This window comes from Poecilia formosa, unplaced genomic scaffold, assembly GCF_000485575.1.
Source record: "Poecilia formosa unplaced genomic scaffold, Poecilia_formosa-5.1.2 Scaffold108, whole genome shotgun sequence".
NCBI classification, from domain to species: domain Eukaryota; kingdom Metazoa; phylum Chordata; class Actinopteri; order Cyprinodontiformes; family Poeciliidae; genus Poecilia; species Poecilia formosa.
This window is the reverse complement of record NW_006800047.1, coordinates 51,118-65,024: the sequence shown is the minus strand read 5'-3', so window position 1 is coordinate 65,024 and position 13,907 is coordinate 51,118. Positions and strand designations below refer to the sequence as shown.

The following is a 13,907-nucleotide window of genomic DNA, read 5'->3' as shown; positions in this document are numbered from 1 at the left end:
CATCTTTTGAGCCACGCTGGAGACATTGCTGAAGCAATAGCAGCTGTATGATGGCAGCCAGTCCACAACTTCTTTTCTGGCAAAGATAGCATTACAACAACAGAACCCTTCAATACAAAATTATCATATTTTTACCCTTCAAATGAGTTATTCAGGGTTATGCTTGCGTGACTGGCATTAACATCTCAAATATTTGACACCAACATTTTCTTTGTGTACTTTTAACAGCAGCCCATGTGCTGCCTGTGGTACTAGAGATTAAGAACCATGACCTTGAAACATTTGCAGTTTACTACAAATGGTCTTTTAGTTAAACTGTAAAATAATTTTACATTTTGTAATGTAAATAAAATGCTGTCTTGTTTCACACTGAACAGAATGAATTGTAGTCATATCCATTAAATTCCAATTGAATTACAATTAGCTGGGATTAAAAGCAAGTATGTTAACATGCTAAGCTGATATGCTAACTGCCAAACAACTCGATATTACTACTGTTATATTAGCATGCTAGCATGTTAAACTGAGCTGCTAACTGCTGAACAACTTCACATTACCATTGTAATATTAGCATGCTAACATGGTAAGCTGAGAGGCTAACTGCTAAACAACTTGATATTGCTATTGTAATATTAGCATGCTAGCATGCTAAACTGAGTGGTTAACTTCTGTTCAGCATTGTAACTGAAAGTCGGTGCCATTGTACTCCATTCTGGCTTTACTCTTATCTATGTCCTAATGGATGCTTGTCTCTCTTTTATTCCCTCTCTGACAGTGTTTAATTCTTGATAAATTCATACCTCTACCTGATGAAGACGCTGTCACTCATCGGGCCTTGGACCTGTTGGAGGGAGGCAAGTTCTGGGCGGGTCTCGTCTTTACAAACATGTTCTCTTGGACCACCAGCGTTCCACCTCATGTCAAGTTCAAGATCCGAATGGACATCGACATAGTGGAGCGCACCAACAAAGTCAAAGACAGGTTAGATTTGGCTTCCAGCTGATTGTAGGTATGAAAAAAACATAGGATTTAAAATCTGTGTTCGCTTTTCTCAGGTACTGGGACCCGGGCCCCAGAGCTGATCCTATGGATGATTTCCGCTACATCTGGGGTGGCTTTGCCTACCTCCAGGACATCATAGAGCATGGGATTATCAGGACTCACACAGGAAAAGAGTGGCCTCTCGGTGTCTACCTACAGCAGTTCCCCTACCCCTGCTACGTGGATGACCTGTGAGTGGAAACATTTCGTTTGATACACTTCGTCTGTCAATAAGTAGGTCCTCCATATCATTTCTTTCCTCTCTCCCATCTCCTTCCTCCAGCTTCATGCTGACGTTGAACCGCTGTTTCCCCATCTTCATGGTTCTGGCCTGGGTCTACTCCGTGTCTATGGTAGTTAAGAGCATAGTTCTGGAGAAGGAACTCCGTTTGAAGGAGACCCTGAAAACCATCGGGGTCACCAATGGTGTCATCTGGTCCACCTGGTTTATTGACAGCTTTTTCATGATGGGCACCAGCACAGCTCTACTGACCGCCATCATCATGGTGAGCTTCACATTTGTGCTTCCATGCCTGCATGTCTTCCACCTGAATCATCTAATTTATCCCCCTGTCTGTTTTCGATATAAACTCACTTCACAGATCATAAACGCCAAGTAGTAAACCATTCTACAGTCAGTCATCTCTCTTTTTTTCTGGAACAACTGAATTGATATTAATAGCTCACTTAATGCATACTTTCTCAGTAAATCATTAATGTCAGAGTGACTGATACCATGACATCACGAAGATTATGTCAGAGTTCTACGAGATTTGCAGCAAAGGACTTGTAAATGATTAAAAGCGGGCAGAAACAGCACCTTCTTTATTTTAATACGGTGGGCTTATGCGACCCCTTGTGGACATTATGTGGATCACTGTCACGCCAAAATATCCACATTTTGTTTACAAAGAAAGAGAATGATGATGATGTTGTCTTTTTGATTGACCAAAGCAAAACACACATGTTGATACGATTACAGTATCTGAACCTCGTGTGTGTTTCTTTCCTGTCTTCAGGGAGGGAGGGTTCTGAACTACAGCGACCCTGTCATCCTCTTCCTCTTTCTGCTCTCATTCACCACTGCCACCATCATGCAGTGCTTCCTGTTCAGCATCTTCTTTAACCAGGCCAACCTGGCAGCCGCCTGCTGCGGCATCATCTACTTCGCCCTCTACTTGCCGCACATCTTCTGCTTCACCTGGCAGGAACGCATCACCAAAGACATGAAGATCATGGCGGTGGGTGCCTCCACCTCAAAACACGGTTGTATTTCTCTTTTAATCGATAAGCAGATAGATGCCTTGAAAAAGAATTTATCCACCTTAAACCTCCAAATATCTTGTCACTTTACAACCACAAGCAGCATTATAAGGGCATAGAGTTATCATCAATGAAAATGCCATTGGCCTAACTCAAAACTTACCAATACATGACCACACCCTTAAACCGACAGGCTGAATGGGAGAATCTATTGATATGACATACACCATAGCCCATTTTTCATGAGAAGTAAAAATGCTAGTCAAGTAGTGGTGGAAAGGATTTGACCATTCTGATTAAACAATGCTTCATCACGCAGAGTCTGCTGTCCCAAGTGGCATTTGGCTTTGGCACAGAGTATCTATCCCGGTATGAGGAGCAAGGGATGGGCCTGCAGTGGGACAACATCCAGACCAGTCCTTTGGAGGGAGACGAGTTCTCCTTCCTCACGTCCATCTGCATGATGGGTTTGGATACGGTTCTCTATGCTGCTCTGGCCTGGTACCTGGACAACGTTTTCCCTGGTCAGTGTGTTGAAATGAACCAAAAGGTGTGCTCTCGTCATACAAATGTGCTAAGGTTCTGGGTTTTTTTTGTTTGTTTTCTTCTTGTCATCACAGGACAGTACGGCATTGGTCGCCCCTTTTACTTCCCCTTGCTCCCATGTTACTGGCTCAACAGTGTTGCCCCAGCCTCCGGTATTTCATTCTTATCCTGCGTGGAATATGTTTTAGTGACTTTACACAAGATAATATGGGTGATTATGCCAGGATACTTTATCTTTTTCCAAAGGAAATTACAGTACGGAACTGGAGAAAAAAGGCTTCGACAATCTGACAAACAAGGAGCAAGGAGAGAAAAAGGCTGCTGCAGAAACCGCCGAGCAGGTGGAACCACAAGCTAAGGAGAAGGAGGACATACCTTCATGTGAACATCATGATCAGCGTGAAAAGCTCAGCCACACAGAGCCTGAGAAGAACCAGAAGGACGGTAAACCCAGAATATGACTGTAGCTGCCTTACAGAGTGCTTTTCCATCCCAGACAGGATTCATTGTGTGGAACCTTGATGACCTTGTGTGTGTTTGAACTTGTTGACATTTGTAAACTCACACCTCTCACCTACCAGTCTCATGTTTAGTTAATCAGTAGACTTTTTGACTCCGTATTGCATTCCAGACACATGATTTCATCAACCGTTAGGCAACAAAACACATTTGTTTCACTCTCTGCATGAAACTAACACGGTTTAAACTCAGAGACATTTAAAGTCTCGCTCCAGACGGTGGAAAAACAGAGTTGTTTTTGGTGTCCACAGAGGAGCCGTTCTTCGAGGCAGAGCCGGCAGATCTGGTGAAGGGGGTCTGCATCCAAAACCTGGTCAAGGTATTCAGCAGCTGCTCCTCGCCGGCCGTCGACGGACTCAGCATCAACTTCTACGAGAGCCAGATTACGGCCTTTCTCGGGCACAACGGAGCCGGGAAGACCACCACCATGTATGTCGCTTAGACTCTCTGCTGGCAGAATAAGCGGAATGCTGAACGTAAGAGAGAGTCTATGTCTTCTCTTTGTCCCAGGTCAGTCTTGACTGGAATGTTCCCTCCCACCTCGGGGACGGCCACCATCTACGGCAAAGACATCCGCACGGACATGGACAGCATTCGCATGTCTCTGGGAATGTGTCCTCAGTACAACATCCTTTTTCAGCAGTATGTCACTTCTCACGTATTTAACTAGCATAAGCTGTGCTCTGAGAAAGACATTCTTGACCCTTAAATGATTTCACATTCAACCCTTAAAGATTTGTGCTTTTCTCAACCACAAATCTTGAAGCATTGTGTTGGGATCTCCTGTCACAGCCCAACACTTTTGGCATATATCTGAGGTTCTTATCTTGCTGGAACATGGACACCTGCCCTCATTTCAAATCCTTTGAAACCTCTAACAGGTTTTCCACCAGGACTGCCCTATTTTTAGCTCTTCCTGTTACCTCAATTCAGTTTCTTTATCCTTCTGACCATGAATTTGGCACAGCTGCGGTTCCCCATGGGGAGAGGACTGTACATGGTGTTGTACGCTGTTTTATACCCTACATAGTCTTCTACATGTAAGCCAAAAAGTTCAATGTCTTCTACTTTCTTCAACTCTGTCCCACATACCTTTGTGGCTTGTGCCAAAATGCAAACAGGACTTTCATAGCTTTCTTTAAACACAAGGTTTCTTTGGGAAGTAATTTGTAGAGTACAAAACTAACAATTTCCTCGTATTCCAATTCTCTTACCTGAGTTGTTGCTATAGGCATTTTGACTCTTTGATTAAATAATGTTCTCCTAAAAGACCTGGGTCTTTTAGACGGACAGCCATGGTGTGGTAGGTTTGCCATGGTGTCCTGCTATTTCATTTTTTTGATAATTAATTAAAAAGCTCTTCATAGGGGTTTAAAACCATTAAATATTTTTTATAATCTAGCTGTGCTTTAAATTTTTCCACTAATTTATCCCTGAATTGTTTGATGAGCCTCTTCATGATGCTGTTTGTTCTTTAACATTTTCTAACAAACCTTCACAGAGCATCTAGATTGATGCCGGAGACCAGACACTAGAGTTTCACTTTCCTTCATAAATAATTTCTTAAAGCCAACATGTATTTTCAACTCTCAATTGTCCAGTACTATCACACATAAACCCGACGAAAGATATTAAAAATTGAAGTTGCAACTTGAAATTTCAAGCTAAAACTTCAAGTGGTAGCACCTTTTGAAGTTTTAGGTTTTAAGTTGGAAAAAACGGTGGCACTCATTTGTACCAGCTGCTTGTTCCTCAGCATGACGGTGGCAGAGCACATTCTCTTCTACGCGCTGCTGAAAGGCCGTCCGATAGCTGAGGCTGAGGAAGAGGTGGAGAACATGCTGCAGGATCTGGGCCTTCCTCACAAGAGAGACGAACTGACCCAGAATCTCTCAGGTCTCTTTAGAATCGCGTGCAATCCCTGCCCTCTGGCACACACAAAGAAAACACACATTTATCTGTTGTTTCGACGTCCAGGGGGAATGCAGAGGAAGTTGTCGGTAGCTTTGGCTTTTGTTGGTGGAGCCAAGGTGGTGATCCTGGATGAGCCCACCTCGGGGGTTGACCCGTATTCCAGGCGCTCGATTTGGGACCTACTGCTCAAATACCGTTTGGGTAACACAGATTATTCTAATTCACACCACAGGAAACTATCACCCGTATTCATGATTATGTGATACATCAAACATCCCTCCATGTTTCCTTCTCTCACCATCACTCGTCTTGATTTGTGGTTTTCAGGACGCACCGTGATCATGTCCACCCACCACATGGACGAGGCTGACCTGCTGAGTGACCGCGTGGCCATCATCTCTCAGGGTCGCCTTTACTGCTGCGGCTCACCCATCTTCCTGAAGAACTGCTTTGGGGCAGGCTTTTACCTCACTCTGGTTCGCAGGATGAAGCATGAGCCTCCTAACGTGAGGAACTGGGAAAATGAAAGCGTTTATTTGTCTGAAACACAGTAGATTGAAAAGTCTGTGAGAACTGCTGAAATGCTTAACGTCATGTAGAGCAAGCTTGACTGACATCTGTAGTGATGTGTAAAAAACAGTATAGTAGAAGTACAGTTTTTCGTTTTTGCCTGAACGTGGTCATTTAATCCTGGTATCGCTTCATCTGACCAACCAGGCTAGCTGCGACTGCACACAGGACTGCTTGTGTAAATGCTCCAAATGTTCGAAGTTTAAAGTCAACCAGGAAGAAAGCCACACCCCAGACAGACAGCTGGATGGTAAGACATTCACCTCATTGTGATGTGTATGGTCAGTGGTCAGTCTGCTCTCCTGTTACGAAAACAGTGGAGTGTAATCTCTTGATTACTGTCCTTTCACAAAATATTACCAAGTAATTTTGGTCGTGCAAATGTCTTAGTAAACTTGAAATAAGCTAAAATAACTCAAAAGTAACTTTTCAGCAAGATACTTGAAGACACCAAAACTAATTTACAAGTAACTTTTTTAGCAAGAAATAGGAGCTTGTTTTAAGTAAATAATTTCTTAATATTGATGAAAAAGTACCAGTTCTATTGGCAGATAAATTAACTTGTAACATGGGAAAAATGTCTTGTTATATGTGAAATAATCTGCCAGTGGAACAATAACTTTTTCATCAATTTTAAGGATTTACTTACTTAAAACAAGCTCCTATTTCTTACTAAAACAAAAAGTTACTTGTAAGTTAGTTTTGTCTTATTTCAACTATATCAAGATATTTGCACTAGAAACTAAACCAAAATTACTTGGTAAGATTTTGTGTTTTTGCAGTGAACTGGATCGTAGTCAGTCCACTGTCAACCGATACACCTAAAACGCATCTGTTTTAGTTATTATTTAGAAAAATTCAGATTTACGTTTGACTTGCAATGTCAATGATTTTCTTCTATGTTCTTCTTCACTGACTATCATTCAAAGTGCAGGACAGCACTAAATTGGCACTGCTAACAAGCATATTGATAAGTCTCTATGAATATTTGAATAAAACTATGTTTCAAATTTCTATTAGTCTTCAGTGGTCAGTAACCGCACTACAGGATAGTAGGAAATTGTTCACTGTAACATATTAAGGTTTTTAAAGACGGGATAGCAATGACCATAAAATCCTTCAAACTAATTTGACCCATCCTGGTGAAAAAGGAACATCTTACCTCTTCCACCCACCTTCAGGTAACATGGAAAGCATCACAGCGTTGGTCCACCACCACGTTCCACAGGCTCGGCTCATCGAGGCCATCGGACAGGAGCTCACCTTTCTGCTGCCGAATCGGGACTTCCAGCCCCGGGCGTACGCCAGCCTCTTCAGGGAGCTGGAGGAAACCCTGGTGGACATCGGCCTCAGCAGCTTTGGTGTGTCCGACACCTCGCTGGAGGAGGTCAGTGGAACTAATCGAAAAATAATTATAGTTTCCAATTACAGTCACATTTTAAGCCCATCAAAAATCTCCTGGTCCCTGTCCATTACAATGTCTTAAATAGTCCTCCTAATGCAGTGAACATAAAAGTTTAAATAACCCAAAAAGGTGTGGATCTATTTAATAAAAAGTGTTCACCGTTAATCTTAAGTCTAAGAAATGAATCTACTTTCTTGCAGATTTTTCTGAAAGTCACAGCAAATGGGAATGCAACCAACAAGAAATGTAGTCAAGGTATCTCAAAAGCAAAAGCAAAAAATAGTAATAGTGGTTCCTCCATTTTGTGTCCTTGTTCCACATTTTGTTCCAACTTGCCATTTTGTTCTTGTTGCCAACAATTAACTTACAAGTACCTTTCACTTAACTTAAAGAAAAAATACTTTTGATTATCTGTTGTGAAAGTGCATAAGAAACATCTTTAAGATAGGATTTGACCTATTTTCTTTACAAAATGTCTTGTGTAATAGGGCCAGAAAAAAATGTGCACAAAAAGTTCATAAACCTTACAAAATACAAAATGGCGAAGGGGCAAAATGACTAACAAAATCCCCTTATAAACTCCCCACTGTTGTAAAAAGTGATTTTGTATCCAACTCTAGCTCTAACCATGTATCAATCTACCTCCTACCCTGTGTGTCTTGTCTTTTGTATAATTTCTTTTAAACCTTCAGACAGGAAATCATTGCAACAGATTTCTCGAGCTAGTCTCAGTGGATTCAACAGAGTGGCTGTTGATGTGGAGGCACAAAAAGGTGACAAAGGCTTTCAGCTCTCAACAACTGCAGCTGTTGTCTGACAAACATGTTCTCTGAGTTTTTAAAGAAAGAGAAAGTAATGCTGTGACATTCTGACAAATGTCACAGCATTTTTTAAGACAGAACAAAGGCGGATAGTAGGTTGCCAATGCCTGGGAGGCTTATCATTGTAAAAAGGCAGCAATTTCCAGGGTGAGGTTGGTACAAAACAAAACCAGACTGTCTACATGTGAGATTCCTACAAAACAACACCTCATCATGACACCATTTACATTGTTGAAAGATTGGTATAGGATTTAACCCCATACACCCACAGTTTGCTCCACCTTAAGCTAGCTGTTAGCTTGTGTGTCATTAAGCTAAACTTGTTAGCATCTGGGTAATTTTTCTACAGCAGAACAAAGGATATTTTTATATTTGAAAAATATACTTTGGTATGTTTTGCAGGACAACAGCACAATGAGCATCACATCACAGTAGCCAACAAGACCAGCTATTTATAATGAGCTTATGCTGCATTTGATTTATCTTGGAAGTCGGAGATCTGGGAAATCTCAAAAAGATGATCCATTTAATGTGTTCACTAATAAATTGTTTTTGTACAGCAGTATGTGTTCCACTTCTTCCATGAGACACAAAACGAATGAAGTTCTAATAGATTATACTTGCAAGTTTCACTGTGTTTTATATGAATGGCAGCCATATTGGATAATGAACTCAGGGCTGACTGGGAAAGCTTGACTTTCCAACTAGGATTTCTAACTTCAGGTCTGGTTTTATTTCCAACTGAGAACTCAGAAACTACAACTTCCAAACATGGCACACCATTAGCCACCAACTTCCTCTGGCATGATTGTATTATAAATAGTAAACTCTATTAGCCTTGCTGGCCAATAGATTTTGACTACTGCATCTAGAACTCAATGCTTGGGTAGCTACGGCTTTAAATATATTAGTGGAAGTTACTTTATGCCAACGTGGTCTCTGTTTTCTTTTTCAGAGACCAATGGCCATGGCCCTAATGAGTTCCCAGAGGGCAGCGAAGGTAAAGGATCCTACCAAGTCAGAGGCGTCTGTCTCATCATCAAACAGGTCCTGGCCCTGCTAATCAAGAGGTGGCATCATGCCACACGCTCCTACAAAGACTTCATCGCCCAGGTTACCTTTCTGTGATTTTTCATGCTAAGTCAGCTGCTATTTATTATGCTCAATGTGCTTCATAGCGGTATGAATATGTTTGAAAATCACATTTCAGAACTGTTTCGTTTCATTTCAATTGTTTCAGTGTAATTATTTCTTTGGTTCTGGTAGATTGTCCTTCCAGCCAGCTTTGTCTTCTTGGCACTGATGTTTACTCTCATAGTCCCGCCTTTTGGAGAGTATCCAAGTGTGACGCTCACTCCTTGGATGTATGGGAGACAGTACACATTCTTCAGGTGGACGCAAAATCATTGTGCTTTTTGAATTCAGCTAAAATAGACGAAGTGACGTGAAGTTAGAAGACTGAAATCTCTCCATTGCAGCAATGAGCGTCCCATGGATGCACAGATGAGATATTTTGGGGAGGTTTTGCTTGACAAGCCTGGTTTTGGGACCCGCTGCATGGCCGATGAACCTTTGGAGTAAGTAGATGTCATTGCTATGGATGCGTCTTGTGTTTATTTTCTGGAATACTTTGGCTCACAGAACGGCTCGATTTCATCCCATCCTAGAGATTTCCCGTGCAATAACATCACCACAGAGTGGGAGATGCTGATGGTCAACCCTTCCTTGATAGAAATGCTGGAGAGCCCAAAGTGGACTCCTCTTAGACCCTCTCCAGAATGCCAATGCAGCACATCCAAGAAGCTCACCATGCTCCCTGTGTGTCCTGAAGGAGCTGGAGGCCTCCCGCCTCCACAGGTCGGTTGGTGCTGAACATGTCCAGACTTTTGTGCAGAAAAGCAAAACATTACTTTAGATAAATCATCTGATGAGAATCTAGAATCACGTTTTTTTTCTTTTCTTTTCTTGTTTTTTTTTTTTTTAGAGGATCCAGTCAACTGGAGATGTTCTGTTTGACCTTACTGGTAGGAACATCTCTGACTACCTTGTGAAAACGTATCCCACCCTAATCAGGACCAGGTATGGAGGCTTTGAAGCCCTTAAATGAAAATATGTAGACTTGGATTGCAGGACTTAATTGGAATCGTGTGAAATAATGTAATATCTCTGTTTGATCTCTCTGCAGCTTGAAAAGCAAATATTGGGTGAATGAGCAGAGGTAAATACCAGCAATATTACACAGTGGAAAATATACTTACAATATCACATTTATATTGTAAGTATACCAAATATATGTATTTCACCTTGAAATACAATTCACAGACAGATGTAACTGTTTGTGTTGTATTTCCCTCTTGTGGTCAGATTGTTTACTGCCGTTATTCCTCTGACTTAGATGCAGGAAAAACTAAACCAGAGAAGTTGTGCAGGTTTCATAAAGAGGTTTTTCTGTGGTGTCCAGGTATGGAGGCATATCAGTGGGTGGACAGCTTCCTGTTTTAGGAGTGCAGCCGAAGACGCTTCAGGACTTAGCAGCTCAACTGGGACAACTTCTGAACCTTACTGGGGTGAGGCTGAAAGGAATAGTTAAATAAAATTGTGTTAAAAGGTTACAAGTAGTTTCTTGCAGTAGATAACTCCAATCTCTTTTGTTTCAGGTGGTTATTTAAAGAGTAACTGATGGATATTTAAAAAATAAATATAGAAAGGAGGTGGTGCAGCACCTAAAAATCTTTGAGTGAAAATGTACTGACAGTGTAAGCCCTTTTTAGTGAGAATAACTGTCCAAAAGTGGTGCAAAAAGGTAAAATAATTAAAATAGCTAAATAGCTTTTAGTTTTCATAAAGAAATTATATGTACTGATAATGTATTTTACACTGTCTGAACTTTCTATTTTTTAGTCACCCTGACTAGATTTGGCTTACATGATCTGTTCTCAATTTCTCCTGTAAATTATCATGTCTAAATAGTTTCACCAATAAAACTTGGTCCATAAAATAGCATTTGCACAAACTGCTGTGACGGATAAAGTGTTTGTTTTTTTTCTTTTTAAGATGGTCTTCTTTAGTCTTATGATCAGCTCTTGGGACCAACTAATTTGCATTTATCTGAATCAAGACAGTAAGAGAGTCAGAAGTCTGACATTCAGTTTAAGTCTGATCTTAAGTCTTATACTGAGAACAAATATTGCTGTAGCTCCTTGTTTCACGCAGGAAGATAATTTGTGGTGCGCAGCCCTCTGCTTATGTTTTTCTTACGTTTATTATTATTATTAGCTTCTTTGTAAGTCACTGTCCAATGCAAATAGGACAATAAATTAGAAATTCATGACATCGATGAAACAAGATGATTTTGACGTTGAAAGTATTTTAAGAAAATAAAAGTTAATTTTGGTCTTGGCTCTTCTTGATATGCTGATCTGAATTTATACTGAATAAAGGAACCAAGACAGTTAGCTACTACTTAAAACCTTTAATCTATTATTTTATGGGATTGTTTGGATTAACTTCCATTTAAAAGCCTTTTTAACATATTGTTGCTTTTAAAAAGGTAACTTTTTTTTCAGGGTCAATACTCCAAAGAAACACTTAAAGGAATAGGGAAGTTCCTCAGGTACATGGAAACAGAAAACAATGTCAAGGTTAGTCCTTTACAGCTCATCAGTCGGGTAATTTATCTAGATATGGATCAAATATGAAATACACGATACATGCTACATTATGGTAATCAGTTGCAGTTTTTCCTAGGTCTGGTATAACAATAAGGGCTGGCATGCCATGGTGTCTTTTATGAATGTGGCCAACAATGCCATCCTTCGTGCAAATCTTCCAAAAGGAGCAGATCTGAACGAATACGGGATCACAGTCGTCAACCATCCTCTGAACCTGACCAAAGAGCAGCTCTCTGAGATCACCGTGTGAGTGTCCTTCGTCCTCACCGTTCTTCCTCCATCCATTTTCTTGAATTGTTCGCCTATCGTGATTAGAACACAGCAAATGATCTTGTTTTCCTTTCACCCCAGCTCATGAAAGCTCTCCCACTTCTCCTTTTCCAGGCTCACCACCTCGGTGGACGCAGTGGTGGCCATCTGCGTCATCTTCGCCATGTCGTTCGTCCCAGCTAGTTTCATCCTGTACCTCATCCAGGAGAGGGTCACTCAGGCCAAACACTTGCAGTTTGTCAGCGGTGTTAGTCCGCTGGTGTATTGGACGGCCAACTTTCTGTGGGACATGGTACAGTGGCCCAGTTACCTTCTTGAGATTGCTGGCACAATCTAGGCCATGTAATTAGAGCTTGAACCGAGGCTCTCTGTGACTACCTCCAGGTGAATTACTCCATCAGTGCAGCGATGGTGGTGGAAATTTTCCTGTTTTTCGATAAGAGGTGTTACACCTCACCAGCCAACCTGCAGCCCCTTATTGCCCTGCTCATGCTGTATGGGTGAGTTGGACTAAATTCTGTTGTCTGTTTTAAAGGTCCTTCTTTTTTTTCATTTTTTTTTTCAAATGCAGGAACAAAAACAGAAAAGTAAGTTAGTGTAACTATACCACAACTGGGTTATTTAGGAGCAATCCTGGCCCCAAAGAGGAAATGTCAATTACTATTTGCACCCCTGATAAAGAAATATAAAAAAAAAATATTCCAGCCTTCTTACTGTTTGCATTTCACACAAAATAATGTTACAAGAAATAATTATTTCACAAATTCACTGGTGCAACACTTCTCAGTGCTCCTACAACTCCTTTTTAGTAAAAGTAAGTGGATAATACTTTGACTTTATTCATTTTTCCAAGCTGTATAGGAACTTTTTATTGGTCATCCATGAGCGTCTTTTACCTTGGGTATAAGAGGTGCCCATTTATCTTGGCCACTAAATGGAAAATACAAGAGAACATACCAGCAGTCTAAACATAGCTACAAGAACATCCCAACTCCCCTAAACATACCTTTATCTACAGTCAGAGTGATAATTAAACAGTTTAAACAAATGCAGCTGTGACAAACGACACTGTTTAAGTTTACTCTGCCATCAGGCTAAGTAAGTAGGACGGTAGTGAAGGGGAAAAAAATTAACAACAAAAAACTTTAAAGTTAATTTATCAAGAGCTGCAAATTTTTTTCAATTTCGTTTTAATTAATTTAATTTTCTGATATAACTTTTAGTGTCTTTAATAGTTTGCCAATCATTGTTGGGTAACACTGTAAATCTAATATGATGTAGTTCCTTCCCAAAAACATAAGCAAATAATCTTTATTCACATTTTTTCTTTCAATCATTTGTTGATGATAAAGTTCCCTCCCCCCCTGCTATTGTTTAAAAGGTTTAATCAAAACTGTTACTGCACTCTCCTCTTATTGACTCCTCTGGTATAGCTGCTGCATGAAGCAGCATGTTCTCCTGTCTTTCTCCTTTTGGAGAATGCCTAAGTGCATTGAGGATTAATGTTGCCTCATAGGGAAGCAAAATATCAGGGATAATTGATTGAATAGTCTGAGACAATCTAATCAAATTAAAAAAATTATATATATATATATTAGAGATGTGCCGATCAGGTTTTTTCCTGCCGATACCGATACCGATCAACCATGAGGGCCGATACACCGATACCGATCACCGATACCGATCACATAATTATTATTTATTTATTTTTTATCATAAACACTACCGGTTACATTATGTGGAAAAAGGAACCATGAATTCACCTTAATTTAGACAAAAACTTGTTTTTAATAACTTTTTCCAAGAGAAAAACTAAAAAAAACAGGCATTGTGCAAATTGTACTGGTATCAATAATACTACCTTTAACAGACTGATAACATATGAAG

General features: G+C 40.4%; 1 protein-coding gene across 2 annotated transcripts in view; it reads left to right on the top strand.

The window, feature by feature from the left end:
- LOC103143339 (retinal-specific ATP-binding cassette transporter-like) overlaps positions 1 to 13,907 on the top strand; it is a 50,622-nt gene that overhangs the window by 19,968 nt on the left and 16,747 nt on the right. Inside the window, exons 13-39 of one of the 2 annotated variants that reach the window (XM_007559823.2) lie at positions 776 to 981; positions 1,056 to 1,232; positions 1,325 to 1,547; positions 2,061 to 2,282; positions 2,624 to 2,828; positions 2,925 to 3,002; positions 3,097 to 3,294; positions 3,621 to 3,798; positions 3,880 to 4,011; positions 5,126 to 5,265; positions 5,347 to 5,484; positions 5,611 to 5,789; positions 6,001 to 6,103; positions 7,035 to 7,240; positions 7,459 to 7,513; positions 7,951 to 8,031; positions 9,035 to 9,192; positions 9,346 to 9,470; positions 9,558 to 9,656; positions 9,747 to 9,936; positions 10,064 to 10,158; positions 10,265 to 10,297; positions 10,541 to 10,646; positions 11,646 to 11,720; positions 11,827 to 11,996; positions 12,135 to 12,312; positions 12,405 to 12,520. In XM_007559823.2, the coding sequence (XP_007559885.1) occupies positions 776 to 981; positions 1,056 to 1,232; positions 1,325 to 1,547; positions 2,061 to 2,282; positions 2,624 to 2,828; positions 2,925 to 3,002; positions 3,097 to 3,294; positions 3,621 to 3,798; positions 3,880 to 4,011; positions 5,126 to 5,265; positions 5,347 to 5,484; positions 5,611 to 5,789; positions 6,001 to 6,103; positions 7,035 to 7,240; positions 7,459 to 7,513; positions 7,951 to 8,031; positions 9,035 to 9,192; positions 9,346 to 9,470; positions 9,558 to 9,656; positions 9,747 to 9,936; positions 10,064 to 10,158; positions 10,265 to 10,297; positions 10,541 to 10,646; positions 11,646 to 11,720; positions 11,827 to 11,996; positions 12,135 to 12,312; positions 12,405 to 12,520 (3,866 nt within the window). The remainder of the gene's footprint in view (positions 1 to 775; positions 982 to 1,055; positions 1,233 to 1,324; positions 1,548 to 2,060; positions 2,283 to 2,623; positions 2,829 to 2,924; positions 3,003 to 3,096; positions 3,295 to 3,620; positions 3,799 to 3,879; positions 4,012 to 5,125; positions 5,266 to 5,346; positions 5,485 to 5,610; positions 5,790 to 6,000; positions 6,104 to 7,034; positions 7,241 to 7,458; positions 7,514 to 7,950; positions 8,032 to 9,034; positions 9,193 to 9,345; positions 9,471 to 9,557; positions 9,657 to 9,746; positions 9,937 to 10,063; positions 10,159 to 10,264; positions 10,298 to 10,540; positions 10,647 to 11,645; positions 11,721 to 11,826; positions 11,997 to 12,134; positions 12,313 to 12,404; positions 12,521 to 13,907) is intronic. The other variant, XM_007559822.2, reaches the window with a different exon arrangement.